The 23,543-nt window shown below is 41.2% G+C and overlaps 1 protein-coding gene across 1 annotated transcript in view; it reads left to right on the forward strand.

Moving 5' to 3' along the window:
- The first annotated feature begins 4,074 nt into the window (after positions 1 to 4,074).
- The window catches only part of scarf1 (scavenger receptor class F member 1), a 36,100-nt gene continuing 16,631 nt past the window's right edge, over positions 4,075 to 23,543 (forward strand). Inside the window, exons 1-6 of the mRNA XM_002936053.5 lie at positions 4,075 to 4,357; positions 8,662 to 8,723; positions 13,812 to 13,913; positions 15,939 to 16,464; positions 18,330 to 18,548; positions 20,833 to 20,961. Coding sequence (XP_002936099.3) covers positions 4,236 to 4,357; positions 8,662 to 8,723; positions 13,812 to 13,913; positions 15,939 to 16,464; positions 18,330 to 18,548; positions 20,833 to 20,961 — 1,160 coding nt within the window. The 5' untranslated portion in view covers positions 4,075 to 4,235. The remainder of the gene's footprint in view (positions 4,358 to 8,661; positions 8,724 to 13,811; positions 13,914 to 15,938; positions 16,465 to 18,329; positions 18,549 to 20,832; positions 20,962 to 23,543) is intronic.

Below are 23,543 nucleotides of genomic sequence, written 5' to 3' on the forward strand. Positions count from 1 at the left end.
CTCCAGGTCATTAATAAACAAGTTAAAAAGCAAAGGACCAAGGACTGACCCCTGCGGTACTCCACTAAGAATACGAGCCCAATTAATGTAATCTATTCTTCAGCCAGTTTTCTATCCAAGTACAGAAATAATTTTATCATTAACTTTCTGTGAGGTACTGTATCAAACGCTTTAGCAAAGTCCAAGTATATGACATCAACTGCCATTCCAGCATCGAGGTTCCTGCTCACCTCCTCATAAAAGGCAACTAAATTAGTCTGTAGGGGAAACTGCACATGAATGGTGGGAGGGGAAGTAAGGTGGCTGGCCTAGGGGCACATCAGTTGTAAATCTGGTCATAGTAAAGGCATACAAGGCAAATAGTTGGGTGAGCAGGGAGCCCACTGACAACTGGGCCTACAGGGAGTCTTCCTGGTATTCTGATGGGCCAGTCCAACACAGCATATCATAAGCATTATTCACATGTATGTGTCCTAACATTGGAGCACACACTGGGAGCTTCCTTCTATTTAGGTGATATATATACCCTTTAATACCAGGGCTTACTTTGCAGCTGTTTTTGTATATAGTAGAGTATCCCAAGTGGTACATGCCATACACGTGGCAACAGTTGTACTGGGCCACAGTGACCCAGCATCTAAAGCAACAAATATATAATGGTTATGGAATGTTAATTTCGACAGCACCTGTCTATTATTCCTATCGATAGTTTTTAATGATGGAAAAAGTCAACAGAAGATTTGAAGATTGTTTAAGAACTGAGGTGTCATTCTGTTCAAAGCTTTAGAATACACTTAGTCAGGGGTGGGCACAACCAGTCAGGCACCCGAGGCATCCGCCCAGCCACCCTAAGCAACTTGGCCGGTTACCTAGCCCTCCATGCACCCGTGTGAACGGACCTTTGTGCATGCATGCAAGCCAACTTGCACATGCACAGTGACACCATGGGGAGTGGGAGGGAGAAGGACAGTGCCGTGGTGGAGAAAAGATGCCAGGACTAGTGGTAGGCGGGGAGGTCCCTGCATAGTGCCCCCACCGTTGTGGCCTAGGCAGGTCCCTCTTCTGCCTACCTCTAGTTCTGACCCTGCATTTAGTAACCTATTCCTCCTGGAGAAACACACAAACTTGCTAAACTACATCACATAATTTTATCTGGGCCCATAGAATAGCCATAGACATTACTAGTTCCATTGAGTTTCTTTCTGATTTACACCTTGTCAAGGAAAAAAAATCACAGTTACAAAATAGTAATTCTGTTTTAAACATAGATTTACACCCCCACACACTCCTGCATATATTATGTAATGCTGCAGCTGCCTGCATTGATTTTCTTGAAATAGACTTTGGAGCATATGTTTTGATAACATTTTAGCAAATATATTTAAGTGGAACTCTAAAGAGCTGTGTTACTAAACCTGATCTTATTGATTTGATAGAGCTACGTGGGTAAGTCCTCTGAAAATTAGAAGTGAATGTGCTCCACCTCTGAGTTCATCTTATTCTATTCTTAGGTACCACGCATCATTCATTCTCCAACGCTGTCATAGGGAGACAACAAGGTACAGCAGTACCTTAGCCACATTGTTCAAATAGCATCTGTTTCACTATAGTCTTTAGCCTTGGAAGACATCAAAAGGTACAGCGGAGAAGACTCAAAGGCTTATCTGCATGCAGCCACATTTGCAGCCGTTCAAAAAAAGAGTCACAAATATGGTGTGTATTGACAGCGTCAGACTGGAGTGTCTACCAGGGCTACCACCTCACGCCCCCACACCCCTTTGCATGCCCCTGTCCATGTCATGAGCTCCTCCACAGGCTTTTCCCAACACTGCATCCCACCCCTCTAGTTACATCATTTCCAGCAGGGAGCAAGTCTGGATCAGTGGGGCCCACCAGAGCCAGGGCCCACCAGGTTTTTTCCTGGTATTCTGACGGCCCAGACTGATATTTGCGTTAATACACTGGGCACAAATTGGCTTGCAGCTGCAATGATGCTGGATGCTTCCCGATTGCAACGCTCCATTTAAAAAAACAAAAACAAAACAAAACTTGGTGGTTTGCATCTAAAAATTACACTTTGCAATTGGCTGGTACCATTTGTTGCTTTGTGTTTATGCATTTTACATGTAAACAAATTAAATTAAGAAAGTTCCCCAGGAGCCTGTGTGTCTAAAATATGAATGCTAGTTGTGAACATGACACCATTGTCTTATGGGCTATTGCACACAAGGAGATTAGTTGCCCACGATAATTCTCCTTTACTGTAGGCACCAATAAGGTAAATCGCCTGTGGTAGAACATATGCTCTACCAATCCAAAGTTCATGGCATCTAGATTAGCATCCCTGCTGTGGAAAAGCATCTCACATGCAAATAGCAATATACCAACAACCAACATTTAGGCTAAGGCTGATGCCACATGGAGCTAATTCTCAGCCTGTGGAAAAAACGCTTGCCAAGAATCAGCCCCTCTGTTGGCATAAGGCTTCTACCATGCTGCACCTGGAAACATTGTGTCTGCCCAGGTGCAGGCAGATGCAGCTTGTATATGTCTGTGTGAGCCTGGGCTAACACAATGCTTCCAGGTAGCGCAGGGAAGGTAGGAGGCTGATGTCGGCAGAGGGGCTGATTCTTGGCCTGTGTTTTTCCAAAAGCAAAGAATCAGCACTGTGTGCATCGGCCTAATGCTGCACCACAAAAGCTATTTAATCCCATCTATAGTGCAAAAACACAAAAGTATGCTTTTTTGCATCAAAATCCGCTGTGTGTGTGCGCAAAGGCCACAGCATGCATACACGGAGTAAATTTTGTAGCCAAAATGCATGCCTTTGCACAGAAATCCACTCTATGTGAGCTCACAGGCTGACGCCGTGTCCGTGAGTGCTCTTGTAAGAAAGAGCTGATGGGAGCACATTGGTTTTTCTCTGCCTACTTTTCTACCCAGGCAGAGAAACAGACCTGTGCACCACTCTTCTATTTTTTGGGAACAGCATTTCTATTTTTAGGAACAGTAACAGCAGCAGTGCCTTCTATAGTTTTGTTTTTAATAGACTAAAGAATCCAATGTACACTTTTTATTAGAAAGCGTATTTATTTTTGCGCAATTTAACATAGCAACCAAAACTGAATCAAAATGCAATGATTAAAAAATCCACAAAAGAATACATTTTGTAAATTTACTAGAACCTTAGGTAATACACATCTATTCAATCATGTGATATACTGAATGGTCTTATGACCCGTCCCCCACCAAAAGATAATGGTAATGGTGAAACACAAGGGTGTAACATGGGTGTATCTAGGCCCCTCAATATCACAACCTTTTATCCCCCTGTATGTTTGTAAGGGAGAATGCTCTTTTTGAATCTTACTGGGCCCAGTCTCCATCAGGGTTCAGCCACAGACTCTATCATCTCTATTGTTACACCACTGGTAGACTACTTTATATATATATAGTAGTATGCCCTAAATATATCTACACAATATAAATAAGGAGTCTGCCATTACTGGTATATATTATCATAAAGAACTATTAAAGATATCGAATTACAAAACAATATGCAGTACCAATTTTTGCTCTCGGCAAATTCCTCCATAAATACAAATAAAACAGTCATCTCCTATTAGGGAAAGTGACAGGCAGATCTCTAATGTCTGAAAAGCAAATGATTTTATAAAGCATTTTCCAGAAATGTCCATACTTTAATAAGGAGTACAAGCTCCATGGTATATATATTTTCATAGAAATGTAACATGTCCTTTAAATGAAAGACAGCTAGTGTTGGGATTTTCCATTTCAGATTGTATTATGTGCTATCAATTCTATGTACATTGCATTAGCTGGTAAGGACAAGCTTGCACTAGAAATGCCTGTAAAAAGTCACAATTACTGTACTATTGTGTTTAATTCACAGTTTTAATATTTAGTAAACGATCATGGCCAGAATTCTTGATTTCACTTTACATCCTATGTGACATTGTTCCCCTCCTCCCACCGCTTACATTGAATGGCAGGAATTCTACATCCACCTCCTTTACTTCCTCAGGAAAAAGAAAAAATCAAGAAGGAGCTTGATCCTGGAGCGAGGGCTTTCACATGGGGATGGTGAGAGGAAAGGACTACCAACCATCTGGATATGGTGGAACAGCTTCAAAATAACTTCTGGTCCATTTATTTAACCCCCCAGTCTACGGTAATGCTACCATTTTGACACTGGGTTGGTATACCTGTGGGCAATGGGGATGCCAGGGAGAACACAGAGAGTGCAGGTCATTATTTGCCTTTGGAGTTGGCTTCAAGCAATGTGCTCTATGCAGGATCTGGATCCCAAGGGGGTGAATGTTTGTATATCAGAAAGGTAAGTCCATTCAGTTTTTACTCAGAGTAATTATTTTATTTACTTTATATCTGCTGAGCACTATATATTTTATAATTATATCTAAAATAAATGCCATTTTTGGTGAATACCTGTATGTTATTGTATTATATTTGGTATGTTGATACTGAGATGATTATAACTAAAAAAACCTCAAACAAAAGTTACCTGGGTGCCAATTTTAAATTCTGTCTTCCTTTTTTTGAATATTATGTTCCATATGATGGCACCTCAGAGCAGAAGCTCCTGCCATGTACTTGCTCCCCTGCTGCACGGTGGGCATTTTAGTCTCTTCGTTTCAGAGTGCAACTCCCATGTTGCATTAGATGGAATAGCAGTGTTTTTGCATGAACAATAGCAGCAGAAACAATGGATGTTACTTGCTGATGAGTAATAGCCCTTCAGAAGAATTGACGTCATTTTACTGAATAACATAATTCACTATACAAAAATGATGAATTGCATTACACTGATAAAAGCCTGGCTCCATACCATTTACAGCATTGCTGTTTAGGGTCCAATACAAGTGGATTTGTCACTGAGAAACCAGAGTTCCTCCAATGAACTGTTGTTGAACATAAACAGCCAGCAAAGGGTTGGCTATGGAGGGTCATTGATGTTAATTGACACTATGGGTTGAACAATAGATAGTGAGTTTCATTTGGCTATTAAAAAAAGAATCTGTTTCGATAAGCAGGAACCAAAGCCAAGTCATGTGATTTTGTAATGTTGGTTTCTGCATGCAAGGCTCAGAGTAGGCCTCATTAGGAAAACTGCTTCTCATTGTTGTCTATGGGAAACTCTAGACTTATGATGACAACAAACTCTTGTAATCGTGGAAGTTAAAATGGCTACTCAGCGTGGCCCTATCTGACAGAGCTTTCTCTGGTAATAGATAAACTGCATAAAAACCCAACAGGCTAGTGCCATACCAACCCAAGTGTATTTCAAGTACATATTTTTCTTACATTAGTAATGCCTTCATACAAAATGCAAAATATTAGATATTTTTTTATCCACCAAAACAAAAGCAGTACAAAATACCTCATGCTGAAAGCACCAATGAGGCATAAAACAAATGTCAGAGTGCAGTATAGCAAGTGGAGTGTATTATAGCACTAAATGGGAATATCACAGCTAGAAAATGCTCTCGGTACGTCTAGGGTGTAGGCTTTAGGCACCCAAATGAGATGGTCACATATTAATTTGATTTAATGTGACCTGAAGGTTTAGGAGCCCACTAGAAACAGCAAGAGTGATATCCAAAGGGCTAACCTGCCAGATCACCAGCCTACACCACACCATTTGTAGAGATTATAATAGTTGAAAAATGCTCTACACTGGAGCAAGCAAAAGCTACTATTGCAGTGGTTGTCTGACTTTTTCAGTTCAAAGGTGCCCTTTGGTATGCTACAAATATAGGAAAATATTGGTGTATCAGTCATTCAGTATCTAGGGAACTAGTTACACTTCCACACCATATATCCAGGTGGCCTTCAGGCTAGAAGCCCCTCCCCCACTTGCCACAGCTCTAAACTCACGCAAGACCACTGTACTAGTATCTCAGAAAATTAGAAGAATTATTAGTCTTGTCGCTTGAGAGTAGCCAGAGTTCCCCAAAATAAGGTAAACAGAGTTTTCAGCTTCTCCAAGATGTGCAGTGCCTAAAAAAACTTGAATTCGAGTTATGGTTAAAAAACTCGAATGTAAAAAATTGCCATCTAAAAGCTTGTGAGTTTCTCTAGAAGTCAGTGGGAGTTGTCAAGCCTTATTTTCAATTCGAGTTTTATTTGAGTTTGTAAACTCAAAAACTTAAGGTATTTATTTGAGTTCTTTTAATCACACGATTTTGATACTTCGCTTTGCACCTTACACTGGATTTTTTATGTTCTGCAAATGCAGAGTACACCCAGACTCTCATGCCCAGGTCTTAGTAAATGAACCCTAAAGTGTTAAACAGCAGACACCCTAACTGCCGACACTGTTACACAGATTAATGCATTTCACATATTCTGCCTCACTGTTTGAGGAGGATTTGGTAGTCAACCAAATGACCAGTTTACGGTTAATGTATAATGAACCGTTCCTTATATCAAAGCCTACTAAAGGCTGCTTTTCATAGATGGGAGGGGGTTTGTGCGGTATATAATAAATTACACTGTTTACAGGGGACAGTTTGGGTGAATTTTTTCATTTTCATAGCAAAAAAATAGGAAAATACGGATTTTTTAGATTAAAAGAAAATAAATTTTCAACACAAGTTCTATATGCCATCTCACCAGCGATTTACATTCTCGCCGGTGGGAAGGCATTTCGGAGAGATTAGTCGCCCCCGAACAAGGGAGAGGAAACTAGAGAGGAAACTTCCGTGATTTGACTGAAATCGCGCCACCGCGTATGCCATCCCACCGGCGATTTACATTTTTCGGCAGTGGGATGGCATTTCGGGGAGATTAGTCGCCCACGAACAGGGAGATTTGTCGCGGGCGACTAATCTCCCCGTGTGCCAGAGCCCTAAGACAACCAGATTATCTCTTGCAGATACCAGCAGGTCCTGCTACTTCTATTTCTTCCCAGCTGAATCATCATTACTTTATAAGTGGCTTGGACTATAGTAAATAATGCATGCAGCTTAGTGAACATAGTAACAGGAAAACCTGGCAACCCTATAAATATTATTTAAGTCATTAGTACTCCGGTCTGGTAAGGCATTCATCAGCACAGCAGGGTTTGAATTGCATGATTAATTGCTGAGTAAACTGGACATAAGGCAATGTATTAAATTAGATGTTGCTTGCAAAGGTGCAATGAAACGAATAAGTGCCGTGGCACTCACTTTGCATAGTGCTACAGCAACATCAATTTGCACATGTGTGGTTAACTTGGTTCTACTAACAAACTCTGTTTTCTAGGATTCAATATGTATTATGTGACCAAGCCAAGGCAATTTTCTGTAATGGTTTTACCCTTTCCTCCTCTGTTATGCTGCACTTATTGGGGGCAATAGTCATCTTACAGGTATTTTGTATCTGAAATAGTGTTTCATGTCTGTGTAAATACTAACTACAATAGACAGCAAAGAGCAGACTGGATCCATGATTTTGTTCTTTGTTTACACTTCTGTAAAAGGGAAACTCCGGCTTCCAAACAAAGATGTGTTAGGGCAGGGCTACATGGGAAGATTAGTTGTGCCGCAACAAATCTCCGTTGTCGCAGGCGACTAATCTCCCTGCAATGCCATCCCACTGGCTACAATGTAAACCGCCAGGGGGATGGCATACGCGGCGCCACGATTTGCCGAAGTCACAGAAGTTTCCTCTCAAGGCAACTTTGGCAAATCGCAGCACTGCGTATGCCATCCCACCAGCGATTTACATTCTAGCCGGTGGGATTGCATTGCGGGGAGATTAGTCCCCTGCGACAACAGAGATTTGTTGTGGTGCGACTAATCTCCCCATGTACTCCTGCCCTTAGGGCCGTGACACACGGGGAGATTACTCCCCGGCGCGAATAATCTCCCTGTGTGTCACGGCCCTTAAAGAGCCCAATACAACACAGAAACCCCTAATATACCTATTACTGTAATTTGTTCCTTCAAAATGTATGAATAAATACAATTTAAATGCTGAAATCAAGCTGCAAAACTGTTTTTCTCTTTCTGCATCTTTTGAAACGGTGGCTGGGGAGGAGGGACTAAAACTTTGACAAATTGTTACAAATTGTATTTGTACAGCTTGCAGACAGCATGCAGGAACGCACAATGCATTACACTGCAATGTTTGTTTCCTTATTGAGATCACAATTGCGGGCTATTGTGGGATTTGGAGGATAAGGGCTAAAGGCAGGCTGAGGACAGTTTACTATTGTTACATTTTTGGCAGTGGGCGGGCCAAGCTGATGGCGGGCGGGTGGCTTGGCCTGGCACCGCACAGGCCTATCATACACGAAACTTTTTATAATATTTTTTACCAATTTAGGAATCCAGATTCTAAATAAAGGCTTGTGTTGTTTCTGTTGGTGCAGATTGTCTCTTTGTGATTATATAAGGAACATAAGCACTCTTCCATTACCTGAGACATTGGTCTTGATTAGTTGTTTCTAGGAAAAAGGAAAACAACATTTATTTTTAAGAAAGGTTTGTCTTAAAACATTTAGTTCTTCATTTTTAGAACAGACCAAACTGAGTACATCTCACATATAGCTAGAATGGTCTCGTCCTGAATTACAGGATATGATCAATTCAAAATGGCAGAACTAATCTACTTCCTGCTTTTCCCTTCTTCCAGTGTCACCAAGGAGCTTGTGTGCTGCCCAGGATGGAAACAGGAAGGGCGAGCATGTACAGTTGGTAAGTGACAACATAAATCCTTGCAAATGACAATACCAGCAATAAGAAGTTGAGCAGATAAAGCCTACACGTCACGTAAACACAATGAGAGAACTTGCTGAGAAATCACTTTGAGTGACCCCTATTGCAGGGACAGCCCCCACTCTCTTTGCTCTATTGTTTGATGTTTGACATCTCTGAGTAGAAAGCTTCTCCACACCCTTTTTCTATCTGTAGAGAAAGAGTTAATGTGGGGACATGAATATATGTGTGGGTATAAGGGAGACATCTGAAGAATATGAGGCTAATGTTGTTAGTACAAATATGGATGCTTAAGTAGGCCTGTGTAAGTAGTGTATTAGTTCCAGATTAATCTGTGTATATGAGTACGGATCGGTGGTGGGTGGTGTTGAGTGTGTATGGAAGGGGGAGTAAGTATATGTGGATGGAGTAAGTATGAGTGTGTGGAATGAGTATGTGTGGAGTATGTGTGGGTGGAGTGAGCAAATTTGTGTGTGGAGTAGGTGTGTGACAGTTTATGAAAGAATATAAACGTAAGGAAACTGGCAGTGAGTGTCTGTGTGTGGGAGTGCTTGGGTGTGAGCTAACAATAGGACTCATTTACAACTGTAGCTGCAAATGTATTTGTGAAAAACGTATTATTATTATTGTCATTCATTAAAGGTATGTGTGCCTAAACATGCACTTCGTACTTGCATGTACCAAGCACCCAGGGGCGCTTCTGCCATTAGGCGAGTTGAGAAACTCGCCTCAGGCGGCAGAAGCGCCCCAGTTACCAGGGGCGGCAAAAAGCCGCTCCTGGTAACTTTAAGAGCCGAATTTCCGGTTTTTAAACAGGAAATTCGGCTCTTCTAGTGCAGAGAGTGCATTTGCGCTCTCTGCACTAGCGATCTCACCGCCCCCGGACCCGCTCCTGCGCTCAGAAGGTAAGTGCTGGGGAGCGTGGCGGTATCCAGGAGCCGCCTCAGGCGGCGATATGGCCAGAATCGCCCCTGCAAGCACCATTGCTTCCACCCAGTTTAATGAATCACCTACATACACCAGCTCCAGACTGGGAGTCAAAATAGGCCCTTGGTTCAGTAATTTGACTGAAAGAATGCTTTGGCAAAATTGATTTTGTGGAAATAAAAACATGGGTTTTGTCGAATATAACCTTGTTAATTAACTTTCTGTAATTAGCATCTATTTTTTTATTTAAATCTAGTCAATTAGATTTAGATATTAACTGTGCAGCTTGGCATATGCTAGTCATTTACAAGATGCATCTGCAACTGCAGTGAGTAAAGAGTAATTTCAAATGCAATCGCCATGTTTTTTACCTCAAGTCAGCGTTTTCCCCTCAGAATTCCAGTGTTGTTGCAGTTATAGGGGGGATGTTGTGCTTGGCACATTTGCTGCTTTGCTCCTCAACAGCGCTGCACCTATTGATGCCTAATAGCATACCTCCCAACATTTGAAAAATGAAAATAGGGACAAAACCACGCCCACTTTTGTGGCCACGCCTCAATTGCCACACTCAATTTAAAAAAAAAATACTCCTTTTATATAGTTGAAATGGCGGGATCAGACGCAAATGTGCTATTCCCTCATACTGTACTACCTAAGGAAAACAATATAGCAACTCCTACATATAAAATACAAATATAGAGAGAAGGCAGTCAGTTATAAGTGAGTTATAACTATGTACCAGTTTTGCTCCCCCATACACAGTACCCCCATACACAGTGCCCCCATAGACAGTACCCCCCCATACACAGTAGCCCCCCATACACTTTCCCCCCCATACACAGTAGCTCCCATACACAGTAGCTCCCCATACACAGTAGCCCCCATACACAGTACCCCCCATACACAGTACTTCCCATACACAGTAGCCCCCAATACACAGTAGCCCCCAATACACAGAAGCCCCCAATACTCAGTAGCCCCCAATACACAGTGCCCCAATACACAGTAGCCCCCAATACACAGTAGCCCCCAATACACAGTAGCCCCCATACACAGTAGCACCCATAGGAGCTCCGCCTTCATTAGCTGCTACTTCTTTCATAAGGTTGCGCCCCGTGCATAATGATGTCACACGTACCCACAGGCGCAACCTTATAAAAGGGCCTGTCGCGCTGCACAAGGAGCCGCATAGCAAGCAAAGCAGCTGCAGAAGAAGCTGGAACGTCCGGCTCCAGCCAGCGCATCCCGCTGTGCTCGATAGGTCTATGAATGTCATGCGTTTCCGTAATCTATTACGGAAATGCAGGACATTCATGGAACTATCCGGGACAGCGGGATACGCTCTATAAACCGGGACTGTCCCGCGAAAAGTTTTTTTACACAATTTATTCTGTAAGTATGCTACACATCACTGGTCCTGTTACATGGATTTTATATAATTGAGACACAAAATACTGTACATTTTAAGGAACAGAATTCATGTTTGAATTTACATAATGTAGTTTATGATATTATATCATTTTCATGATATTGTAATATCATTTTGTGCACAAAATTGATTTTGTTCTCATTCTGTAATAAAATATGGCTTTTATTTCATTTTTTACTAGTGTACACAGTCACATAGTTACCCCAAGAGAAATTTATTTTGTCTACAAAAATGTATTGGAGATAGTTTTGCACACAGAATGATTTTTTTTGTGAGCAAAATGTACTTGTGACAAAGGGCACTGCCATATACCTGACCCTTAACTTGCACATTATTCATAGGAACAAGTTAGGGATCATGGGTGCACAGTGCAGAGTGCAGTTACATCCCAGATGCAGATACTTTTTGAATGAGCAATAAGGGGTATCCTTTTGTGCTCCTTAGTCTTCTTTAACATGCATCCAAGGTTTCAGTAAATTGCCACCTTGATAAAGGAATGCTTAATGGCTGAATTGTCAGGAAAGTTGCTTTTGGCTTTATGGGGCAATGGCTTTTTAAGGCAAAAATATAGAGGAGAAGTTTAATATAGTTGGGGCTCTGAAACTAATAGCATTGTGGATACTGCTACTGAGCATTTTAGGGTTACAGGTGGCTTGCAAAATCCTTTGCAATCACAGACTTTCGAAGTAGCTTATAATTATGTAAGATTGCAAGGCTCCAGTATTGTGAGGTCCACTTGAAAAGAATGATATGTAACCAAAAATGGGTCTCTATGGTTTTAATGATCTGTTCCCCTTCCTACACTGGCAAATAGTAATGGAACCCATTAACTGAAGCTAATTATTTTTAATTTATTACCCTAAAAAAAAAGGCATCCTGTTGTACCTGCACTGAACATTTTACTACATTCACAATGTAAAGGGAAGATGTGGTAGCCCTTTAATATTCTACTGACATCACAGAACATCCTGACTGCTTCCCAATGGTAGCATAGTTACAATATCTCAACGGTACATTACATGATTGATTATCTATCCTTAATGGCTACAGATAATGGAAAAATCCTCTGCTGTGCGACCAGAGCAAAACAGTCATTTATTAACAGATCATAACCCTCAAGTCAACAATATTTACATTTACTGAAAAAGAAAATCAATAAAAACCTTTTCCATTTTTAGCTTTTGGAAAACCTAAAGCGAAATGACTCTGCAAGAACAAGAAAGTAAACTAAATAAAAATAAAGTTGTCAATATAATGTCTTAATAATAACTGAATACAATATTGTTAGTAGGGGTACACTGAGGGGGATATCCTTTAATTTTGTGTATTAACATAACTGATATAATGCTAAAGTTAAAGTTAAGTGCTGAAGGTCCTCCGACACGAAGACAACTTCCGGGTCAGTGCACACAGGAATTCCAGCACCCATCGCCTATTCGCCATGCTGCTATGGAGCAGTTCCTCACTAAAATTCTACACAAAGCATTTAAAAAAGGCAAGGGGGGAAAGGCTAGACCTAATATTAGAGATGACTTATAAGGTATTTAAATATTTTTGTGTTACTGTTCCTTTAACAGAAGGAGTTTGTAAGTTATTCTGGTTTTTATGGGAAGCCATGATAAGAACTTTATCAGTGGAAGGGCCTGGACTCTCTAATTGGGCATATCTCCCTAAAAGAGCTTTCCTTTAGAGCTCTGGCACACGGGGAGATTAGTCGCCCGCGACAAAACTCCCTGTTCGCGGGCGACTAATCTCCCCTAGTTGCTGCCAGTTGCCATCCCACCGGCGACAATGTATGTCGCCGGTGGGATGGCACACGTGGCGGTGCGATTTCGGGAAATCGCCGAAAAAGCCTCGCGAGGCAACTATGCCGATTTCCCGAAATCACTCTGTCGCGAGGGAGTTTTGTCGCGGGCGACTAATCTCCCCGTGTGCCAGAGCCCTTAATGCCACTTGTTTATAGTAATGTATTTACTTGCACTAATTTGCTCATTGACCCCACACTGCTGCATCAACACTCTTCTGATATGTGAGTTCCAAGCTTGACTGAGAGCATGCATGCTATAAGCTAAATGAATGGCTAATAATTAAAAAGTGTGCTTAGCTCGGCCCTAGTATAATACTTCAACTAATCTTCAGCTGTGCACAAGGAGATCCCAAAGCAAGAGTATATCAACCTGATTGCAGTTAACTTGTATTCAGAGAATTCACATTCATAAAAACACATCTTAAAGTAGAACTAAACCCTAAAAATGAACATGGCTAGAAATGCTATATTTTATATATTGAACTTACCGCACCAGCATAAAGTTTCAGCATCTCTATAGCAGTAATGATCCAGGTGTTGTTTAGAGTTGTCACTGAAGTTCCCCACCTTGGAAAGTGTCAGTGACACTGCACATGCTCAGTGTGCTCTGAGCAGCTGTTGAAAAGCTGAGCATAGGGTTTATGAAGCAGAAAATTATGTGTGTCTGTCATATAAGCTGTATATGGGGAGCTACTTGGGCATCTTTGGGGCACAGATCTTCCCCGCTAAAGGACTGTGGTTACCTTGGGCTGTACAAAACCCTAAAACATAATGTATATTTCTAGTCTACTTATTTAGTTAGACTTTAGTTCTTCTTTAACCCAATACTTGTATACTGTACTTGCACATAAATGTGTCGGAACCACACTAAAGTGGCCCCTTCTCCACCTCTGTGTTTCTATAGCAATCTGTGAAGGAGAAGATACCTGTAAAACAGATGAAGTATGTATTAGGCCTGGAGTCTGCCGCTGCAAACCTGGGTACTTTGGAGCCAGTTGTAACTCACGTAAGTACAGGAACTTCATTTTGTTGACCTTCTGTAATTGACAATTGTGATGCCATATTTAAGCTTACTCTAAATAGATTAAAGACATATGTAATAATTATAAATAACATTGCATTAATTACAAGGGAACAAACTGGGCACAATTTATTTTATCCATCTCAAAATTATTATAATTAGAAACCTATTGAAGAATTGGCCACATTAGCAGAGCAATACTACTTTATCCTAGGTTTCCTCTGATTCCCTGGATTTCTGTCCCTTTTTGGGGGAGTTCTCCTTTGCCTAACCTTGCTGCTTACAAGGAAGACAATAGCAACTTCAGATAAGGGTCACCCCAATGTCCCAAAAAGGACGTTCAGCTCTCTCTCTGTTTCTTATGTCATGGCACCCCTCAAACTGGTAAATATACTGGTAAAACAGATTTAGTTTCTGGTTTGAATAACCTGCAGTCATGGAGTCAAATATCTGGCCACATCGCCTAAGCATCAGTGCTCTGGACAGAATCAAATCTCTGGAAGAGTTCTAGAGGGCTTGGAAGGAATCTTCAATAAAAGAAGAAACAAAGAGACGGGAAGCACTTTTTAAAAAAAACTTTAAGACGGTTTGGCTAAAATCCATGCTGAACCTCTCTGTAGTGAAGGGGAAGGAACTCCTCCCAAAAGTTGTCTATAGTCTCCTTGCAAGCAACTCATATACGTCAGTCTCTGCCTGATGGAGAATTTATGACACCTTTACTCACACCTCCTTAGTCTATTCATATCCTCAAGGCATAAGGAAAGTGCATTGGCTACTGACAGTGCAGTTGTTATTTCTTCTATGGGGAAAGAATTCAATTCCCTGACAAGTGCAGCGTCAAATTTGTGGCCCTCTTTCCAACCCCTTAAACTTACCCCTTTACCCCCGGCAAGCACAATCACACGACTCCTTTGTGGACAGAAAAGGCTGCAGACTGTTTATTTGCAACAATGTAACATTTTCCATTATTCCATACAACCCTATTTAACAATAACATATTAAAATAAATAACATCTTAATCTCTTGATAACAGCATAACATTAAGCCGCTGAAGGCTGCTTTGTGGAGGCTGTACCTGCCCCCCACTGCAATCATTTCCTTGAGGTTAAAACCCCTTTTCTCTAACCCCCACATCCTCATTTACCACCGACCTATGGCTGTCATATCTAGCCTCAGGCCTAACCTTCCGCTTACCTCTCCTTGGGCTCCGTAATCCTCGACTGCGACTGTGATTCACTATTTCACCTATTCCTTACTACTACCCCTTTATCTCCTTAAATCCAGGGAGGGAGGGTGGGAGCTTGTTGCTCCCAAAATGGCCACTCTCCCCTATGCTCCTCCCCACTTGTCCCCTTCTCAGTTCCCTTTTTGGCCAATCCCCATAGGGACTACATTACCCATCTTCCCTAGCACCAAACACTTTCCCGGGCCTTTTTCCTATCCTTGTCATGGCCCCGTGCCCTCAACTCCTTCCTCGTTCTATTCCGGGGCCCCCTTTTTCTCTAAGGAGTGCTAGCATGGTTACATTCAAATTAGAAAGCAGAGAGTCAGGCATCTCTTACCATGCATTCAATCAAGCTGCAGAAGGCCAAGTCTTATGTCCAGCATTCACTGTCCCAATTCTAAAATAAACATGGTACCACATGCTATGTGACTAAGTTGCAAATCAGAATAGGTTTAGGTTACTGTGCAGGGTTAAAGTTAAAGACAATGGGACTCTAGCAATGCAGAAAGCCTGACAACTGCACCTAACAGAGGGATAGCCAAGCTATAGTCTCTTAGCTATTGATGGTATATTGGGAACTGCAGTTTGGCGTATGCTGAAATATTAAACATTTACTACACAATGTAAAATTTAAAATATTTTAATATTGTCATTTTAAAGCTGTGCCTGTTACTAAACCTTCTATTCTCTTGCTATGAAGCACACTTTGTAACCTATAAGCAAGATTTAATGAACCAATCAGAATGCTGGAGCTGCTGGACTAAAACTATTGATTTGTGTGTTAGGTTGCCCTGACCAGTATTGGGGATCAGACTGCAAGCAAAGCTGCTCCTGTTTTCCTAATGGGAAGTGTGACCCTGTAAGTGGGCAATGTACCTGCTATTCAAATCGATGGGGACCTAACTGCCAGCATCCCTGCCACTGCTCCCAACATGGAGCCTGTAACCCTCTCACTGGTGTATGTCACTGTGAGAATGGATGGTGGACCCCCTATTGCAACAAGCAGTGCCACTGCAACCTGCAGACATCTCGCTGCAGCCAAGCTACTGGCCAGTGTATTTGTGACACAGGATGGTGGGGTCAGAAATGCAGTGTGAAATGCAATTGCAACAACTCACCCTGCCTTCAGATCAATGGGAGATGCAAATGTCAAGAAGGCTGGTGGGGAGTTTCCTGTGAGTACCAGTGTGACTGTCTGCATGGCAAATGCAGCCCCCTGAATGGAAAGTGTGACTGTCATGTGGGATATCAAGGAGCAAGCTGTGCAGATCCTTGCACTCCCGGCACATATGGAACCAACTGTAAAAACAGGTGAGTATGCCATGACTAATATGGTTCTACCAGATATACATATATGTACAAGAAAAGCTAAAGAATGTGGGCACTGTAATGATTGTACCTGTTTTATTTTATGCAGAAAAAGCTCAAAATATTTCTTCAGTTTGAAATGAGTTGAAGTCAGTAAGGAAAGGGAATGCTAACCACGGGCCATATCATTAATAAATCACTTGTAATCTATCAAGAATAGGTGTCAGCCTTGACCTGTTTGGACCCTTGAATGCTAGAGTGTAATCAATTAGTTTGGGATTTCTCTAGAGTGTTCCCCATCTGGATAGGTACCTTTAACCCATCTTTATTATCCCTAGATTTATCATAGCTGTATTGTTTAAAAATGTAATCCCCTGTGTTGTTCACACCTTTTAATTCCTGCATTGTTCACCCCCTACAGTGTTCACACCTCAGGCTCAGGCTGTAATTATCCACATTGTTCACGTCTTCACACCTCAGACATTGTATGTACTGCCTGGCCTATGCTGCCTGTGTATAGGCAGCATAGGGCAGGCAGAGTATCACACGCAGCATAGGGCAGGGAGGCCTGTGTGTGCCATACTCTGCCTGCCATATGCTGCCTGTGGGAGGTGAACCTGGCAGGGGTTTGTTCTGGGAGTTTGTTAGCAGTTGGAAATAGCCATTAAATTGTCCCTAAGGTGTGTAATTATACTGTATGCTGGGGGTTGCTGTGCTATCCACAGGGAGGAGGCATATGGATTTAAGGGTATTTCTTAATATGACATAATAATTCTTTAACTGGACCACAGAGACCTTATCCGCACACCCTAGCGCTCCAAAATTCTATGTCCGGTGCACACTGCTGAGGGGATCGGCACCCCCCAAAAACACTGTAACAACAAAAAAGCAGATGGCACTCAGGACTGCAAACAAGGGTAAAACCCTTTTTTTAAAGTTTATTGCGGAAGTGCAACGTTTCGGGGCAATGTGACCCCTTTATCAAGCTTGATAAAGGGGTCACATTGCCCCGAAACGTTGCACTTCCGCAATAAACTTTAAAAAAAGGGTTTTACCCTTGTTTGCAGTCCTGAGTGCCATCTGCTTTTTTGTTGTTATAATAATTCTTTAACACAAGAATGATGGTTGATATCCCTGCAGCGACCATTGTGATAAAATGGGTGTGATTTGAAGTGGGTGTGGTTTAAAATGAGGGAGTGGCCAAAACTGGCTTCCATTAGCGGCCCTCCACCATGTATGCGAGAGAAATTCCGGCCCTCGGCACCGCAGAAGTTGGACAGCACTGTCCTAGATATTCATTATATGCAGGTATATTTGGGTCTTTAGAATTTTCAAATTGGGTCTTTAGTCAGTGGAAATAATTAAAGGTTAGTCTGTAAATAAATAAGACCACAAGTCTTTAGCAATTCCACTGTCTATCCCGTGGGTCAAAAACTCAGGGCTCACAGAGAGATGGCAAATTTAATTTAATATCAACTCGTTCAGAAAAATTACATCACTAAAAGGTCAAAAGGTGTGTGGGGCAGCATTTTTCATTGAATAACTGAGTTGTACAAAGCCAATTACTGACATCTAATGGCTTCAGTCAGAGAATGTTTTGTTTGTTTTCAGTATGTGGTGGAAAAGTGGCACTGCAACCAATTTCTCAGTACCTCTATTGTTATTATAACATGCAAGGCAACTAGGGACCTACAACTTTGTCCCTCCATCTGTATATGGAGGTACACTTTTGTTCTGGCAGGGTGAGGATGATGGTAGTTTAAGTTCAAAAACAGCTGCCAAAGTACTATCACAACCCTCTAAATGCATAAGCTAGAGACATTTTGCATGTGTGGTTTAATCTGGAACACTCTATTGCACCTTGGCAGATGTGGGCACTGCAAACAGGGACAGATTTGCTCCCCGGTGGATGGCCTTTGTCTGTCCTGTGACCCAGGCTGGAATGGGACCCATTGTGACCAGCCATGTCCATCAGGATATCATGGAGAAAACTGTGGACAAAGATGCCCAAAATGCCGCGGAACGGAGGAATGCAATAGGGAGACTGGGACATGCGAACATTGTGATGCTGGGAAACTGGGGCCTAGGTAAGGATATTTAAAAATGTATATGTGTATATTTTTATATATACAGTATATAGCGAACCCAGGGTGGCACTCTGCTTCAACTCTTACCTCATGTTCTATTTATCCATAGTGAACAAGCAAATAGGTTCACTATGGATAAATAGAACATGGGATTGGTTAGCATGGTTGCCTTGAGAAAGGTCCCGATGAGGACCGAAACGTAACGTTGGCTGTTCATGCGTTTTTAATACACGACTGATCTTTTTGGATTATAACTCGGTGTTGCTGGTCTTGTTTTGGATATATATATGTAATTTCACTCTAGACCTGGTATATCCCTTTTTAAATCAATTTAGGCACCAAAGAATCTCTTGCCTGAACATTGATGTAAAAGAATGTGCTTTTAATATGGCTTTTGAAAATATAATTTTACATTCGACTACATATCCACATAAAATCATCACATAGCTTCTTAAACACAACATTTTAGATGATGTACCATAACATTTAAGTGTCGGTGTCTTTTAATGCTGCTTTTGTTACATACGTTTATAAGCATGTCTGCAAGAGTTTATGTTGCAGGCCTATAGTCTATGGCCCTTTGGCTTTTGAACTCCCAGCATCCACTAGCATCCAAATGACTGAGTTTCGTGCATACCACAGCTGTTGTTAGACTACAAATTTCCATGCCAGTAATGCAGGGAATTATTCTGCAACAGCTGAAGCCTATCCCTTTTATTCAAGTCAATGGAAACCACAAAAGGCTAATTCTATGCATTTTCCCACTGTTGTGGTGCTACAGAATGTTTACCTCACTGTCTGCCATTACCTTAGATCAGGGGTCCCCAACCTTTCTCACTCATGAGCCACAGTCAAATGTAAAAATACTTGAAGAGCATTTATTTGGTAGTAAATCTTGTTTTTATTCAACCAGAACTTGCCACCAAGTCAGGAATTAAAGAATAACTACCTGCTTTGGGGGCACTGAGAGCAATATCCAAGGGGTTGGTGAGCAACATGTTGCTCCAAAGCCACTGGTTGGGGATCACTGCCTTAGATGTATGGTATGGTGATCCAAGTTACAGAAAAAAAATATTATTGAAAACTCCAGGTCTCAAGCATACCATAGACATACTATGGGCCCGATTCACTAAAGTCCGAAATAAGGAGTGCTATTTATAGCATGCATTAAAAATCTTATCACTTCTTATTTTTCGCTCGATTCACTAAAAGGACACTTGTCATAATTAAGAAGCGATGTTCTTGGCGTTATTTATCTTGCGACGACATTTTTTTAAGCAATATATTACGCAGCGCAAAACATATTACGCAGCACGCGATATTTTACGCAGAGCGCAACATTTTCAGAACGGTAGTCTTCAGAAAGTAATGGTTACGTGGGTAATATATTGCGCTCTGCATAAAATATTGCACGCTGCATAATATGTTGTGCGCTGCGTAATATATTGCTTGAAAATATGTCGTCGCAAGATAAATAACGCCAAGAACATCGCTTCTTAATTATGACAAGTGTCCTTTTAGTGAATCGAGTGAAAAATAAGAAGTGATAAGATTTTTAACGCATGCTATAAATAGCACTCCTTATTTCGGACTTTAGTGAATCGGGCCCTATATATGTTAGTAATGGGCAGTAAGTGTATATACTCTATTATTATTACTCTACTCCATTTGAAGGGCTTTACAGTTAGATAAAATCACAGTTCTAGTAAAGTCAGTTAAAATGTATGGTGTGTGGGAACACAGACAAACAGGAAATAAGAGAAGTTTTTTTTTTAAAGAAAAGGATGAGCGACACAAATTCATCCTGCATGCACAGGGCACTTCCTCTGGATAACTGCTTCATTGTCTGGCAGAAAAAACACCACTTCCTGTGGCATACTATAACCATATCATTGTCTCACACCACTTTCCAAGTAATAAGAATGAACGTATTTGCTAATGATGCCATCCATCTAAGTACAGGTATGGGACCTGTTATCCAGAATGTGCAGGACCTGGGGCTTTCTGTATAAGGGATCTTTCCGTAATATGGTCTCCTAAGCTTAAGTCTATCAAAAAATTATTTAAATATTAAATAATCTCAATAGGATTGTTTTGCCTCCAATAAGGATTAATTATATCTTAGTTGGGACAAGTACAAGGCACTGTTTTTATTACATTAAAAGAGATGCCTTAATTTGGAGCTTTCTGGATAACAGGTTTCTGACTAACAGATCCCATACCTGTATGTGCTTTTTACTGTGACTGGAAAAAAATAAAAATGACTGCATACTTTTCCTTTAAGATGTGATTCGAAATGCCCACCGGGAAGCTATGGGGAAAGATGCCAGTATCTGTGTCCTGTCTGTATTTATGGAACCTGTGACCCCAAAACTGGAGAGTGTATCTGTGATGCCGGATTTTGGAAACAAAGGTAAACGCAACCCTAAATCACTAACAAATGAAAAATGGTTATGGGAATATTTACTAAACATTTGCACTCACTATACAGCATCAACTACAAAATGCATTATATATAGTTTGTTGCAAATGTACACTGCTAAACAGTTCTCTAATTTTACAATAAATGTACACTGAAATTTAACATAAGGACCCCACACTTTAATATTTTGTAGGGCCACCTTTTACAGCAATATCAGTATTAAAGGGGACATATTGTGTGAAAAACAATATTGTCCAATGAATTGTACTCATCTAAATATAGAAGTAATGTGCTTTAAAAAATAGTGATTCAGGATAGTTTATTGAAATTTTCTCCAAAAACCCCACTAGCTCCACACATCTATTCCACTTCCTGCTGCCTCCTTTCCAGGCTGTGCAGGGGGGCTGGCACTCAGCACACTGCACTGTTGAATATGAACCAATTAGCAGCTAGGCTGACCTGATAGGGAACTGAAGCCTGTCTTTGCTTGTGTGACTGCAGAGCCAAGCAAAACCCTAAAAGCTGAGTTTCCCAATTTGTTAGCAGAAGTTCAGCTACTAGTAATAGAACTCTTTACACTAGGGGGCAGCAAATGAGCAGAGACACCCCTGAGTTTTGCTCATTGATAAGTAGCAGTTATTGCCCATTTATCCACATATTATTGTTCATATGATGCTTGTGCGCTTTAATCGTGCTATTGTAGGACATCAGCTACAGTATGACATCATCTAGGCTTTTTGGAGCAAGAAGGCTTTGTGCGCAAAGTACAAAAAACAGTTGTATTTCACATTGCCTTTCTTTTCTGCAGAACTACTGCAGGCCTCTGTGTTCTGTCCTGCAAAGGATGGCATGTAGGTGTGGCTTTTATGGCCCTTAGTGCTCTGCACTTCTTCCTCTAGTCTTTAGTAAATGACCCCTATAGACTTGCACACATGCACCATCTACTTGAATATAAGGTATGGGCACAAGCAGATGGCATGCTGACCAAGCATCTGTAACTAGAAGGCCTTTTGATTAGCTAAAAGTTACACACTATTTAAACAACAAAATGCCTTTTAGATACCTTCAGTTGAAATGTGCCGTACACATGACACAATATGGTGTCATATTTGTCACAAGGTTGATATATTTATTAATAATTTGCTTTTATGGGTTTTAAACCCTGCAACTGATACCCGACACTTTGATAATTTGTAGTAGTCCTAAAATATTCAATGATTATGTAAAGCAGTCTTTGCTTTTCCCTCTTGTCCTCTTTTCTTTCTCTAGCTTTCTACCCTTTCCTCTTCTCTTTCTAACAACACTTCTCAGTCTTTTTGCTCTAATTCTGTATGTCAGTGATTGCATGTGCAACGGTTTATTTAGTTTGAAAACTGAGTAAATAAAAGCGTTTAACAATTAATATGAATTATAATGAAAAACAAAGAAAATTATGGGTGGCATATTTCTCTAGCACTTTTTAGGGCTTCTTGGTCTATATCATGGATATATAATATTGAAATCTAGGCTCTAAAGCAAACTTGACAAGGGTTTATGTGTACAAAGGTGTCTGAAACTAGAGAGCAGAAAACCTTTGAAGTATTTCCCCCTAATCTAGGTATAAACAGAATAATTATTCTGTTAGCATAAATAATTTTTTTGGTATCTACTATCCATTGCATTAAAGGAAGACAAGGATGAATATTTTGAAAAGCAGTGATTGGTAGTCACTATAAACCCACATGTTAATTATGGGAAAACACTCTATTATAATCATTCTATTTGAGGAGCCAGCTAATGTAGGCTTCCCTTTTAATATACCCACTTCTAGTAATATAACTACTGACGCATGGGTCACTTGGGAGGAGATTCAAAAGAGACTTGAACATGTAAAGGTAAACAAAGGTCCATAACCAGATGGGATTCATCCCAGGGTATTAAACGAGCTTAGCGCTTTGATTGCCAAATCTCTTCACTTAATTTTTCAGGATTCGTTGAGGTCTGGCATGGTGCCGAGAGACTGGCGAATTGCTAATGTGGTGCCGTTATTTAAAAAGGGATCCCGTTCTCAGCCTGAAAACTATAGGCCTGTTAGTCTGACATCAGTAGTAGGAAAGCTTTTGGAAGGGGTAATAAGGGATAGGGTACTTGAATACATTGCAGTTCACAATACTATTAGTTTGTGCCAGCATGGTTTTATGCATAACAGATCTTGCCAGACTAATTTAGTTGCCTTTTATGAGGAGGTGAGCAGGAACCTCGATGCTGGAATGGCAGTTGATGACATCTACTTGGACTTTGCTAAATCATTTGATACAGTACCCAGGCCCGGATTTGTGGCGAGGCCACAAAGGCCCGGGCCTAGGGCGGCAAATACACAGGGGCGGCATGCCGCCCCGCCGCAAGCAAATGTTAACATTTTGCTCCCATACGGAGCAATGGGGACATCTCCCCACTGCTCCGTATGGGAGTTCTAAGTTAGGCGCTTGCGCATGCGCATTAGCGATAGGGGGTTGTTCGCGCATGCGCAAGTTAGGCGCATGCGCATTCGCGTTTACGCGACGGGGGTGGGGGGCGCCGAATGGGGGCGGCCT

The sequence above is a fragment of the Xenopus tropicalis genome, chromosome 2 (genome assembly GCF_000004195.4).
Source record: "Xenopus tropicalis strain Nigerian chromosome 2, UCB_Xtro_10.0, whole genome shotgun sequence".
Lineage (NCBI taxonomy): Eukaryota > Metazoa > Chordata > Amphibia > Anura > Pipidae > Xenopus > Xenopus tropicalis.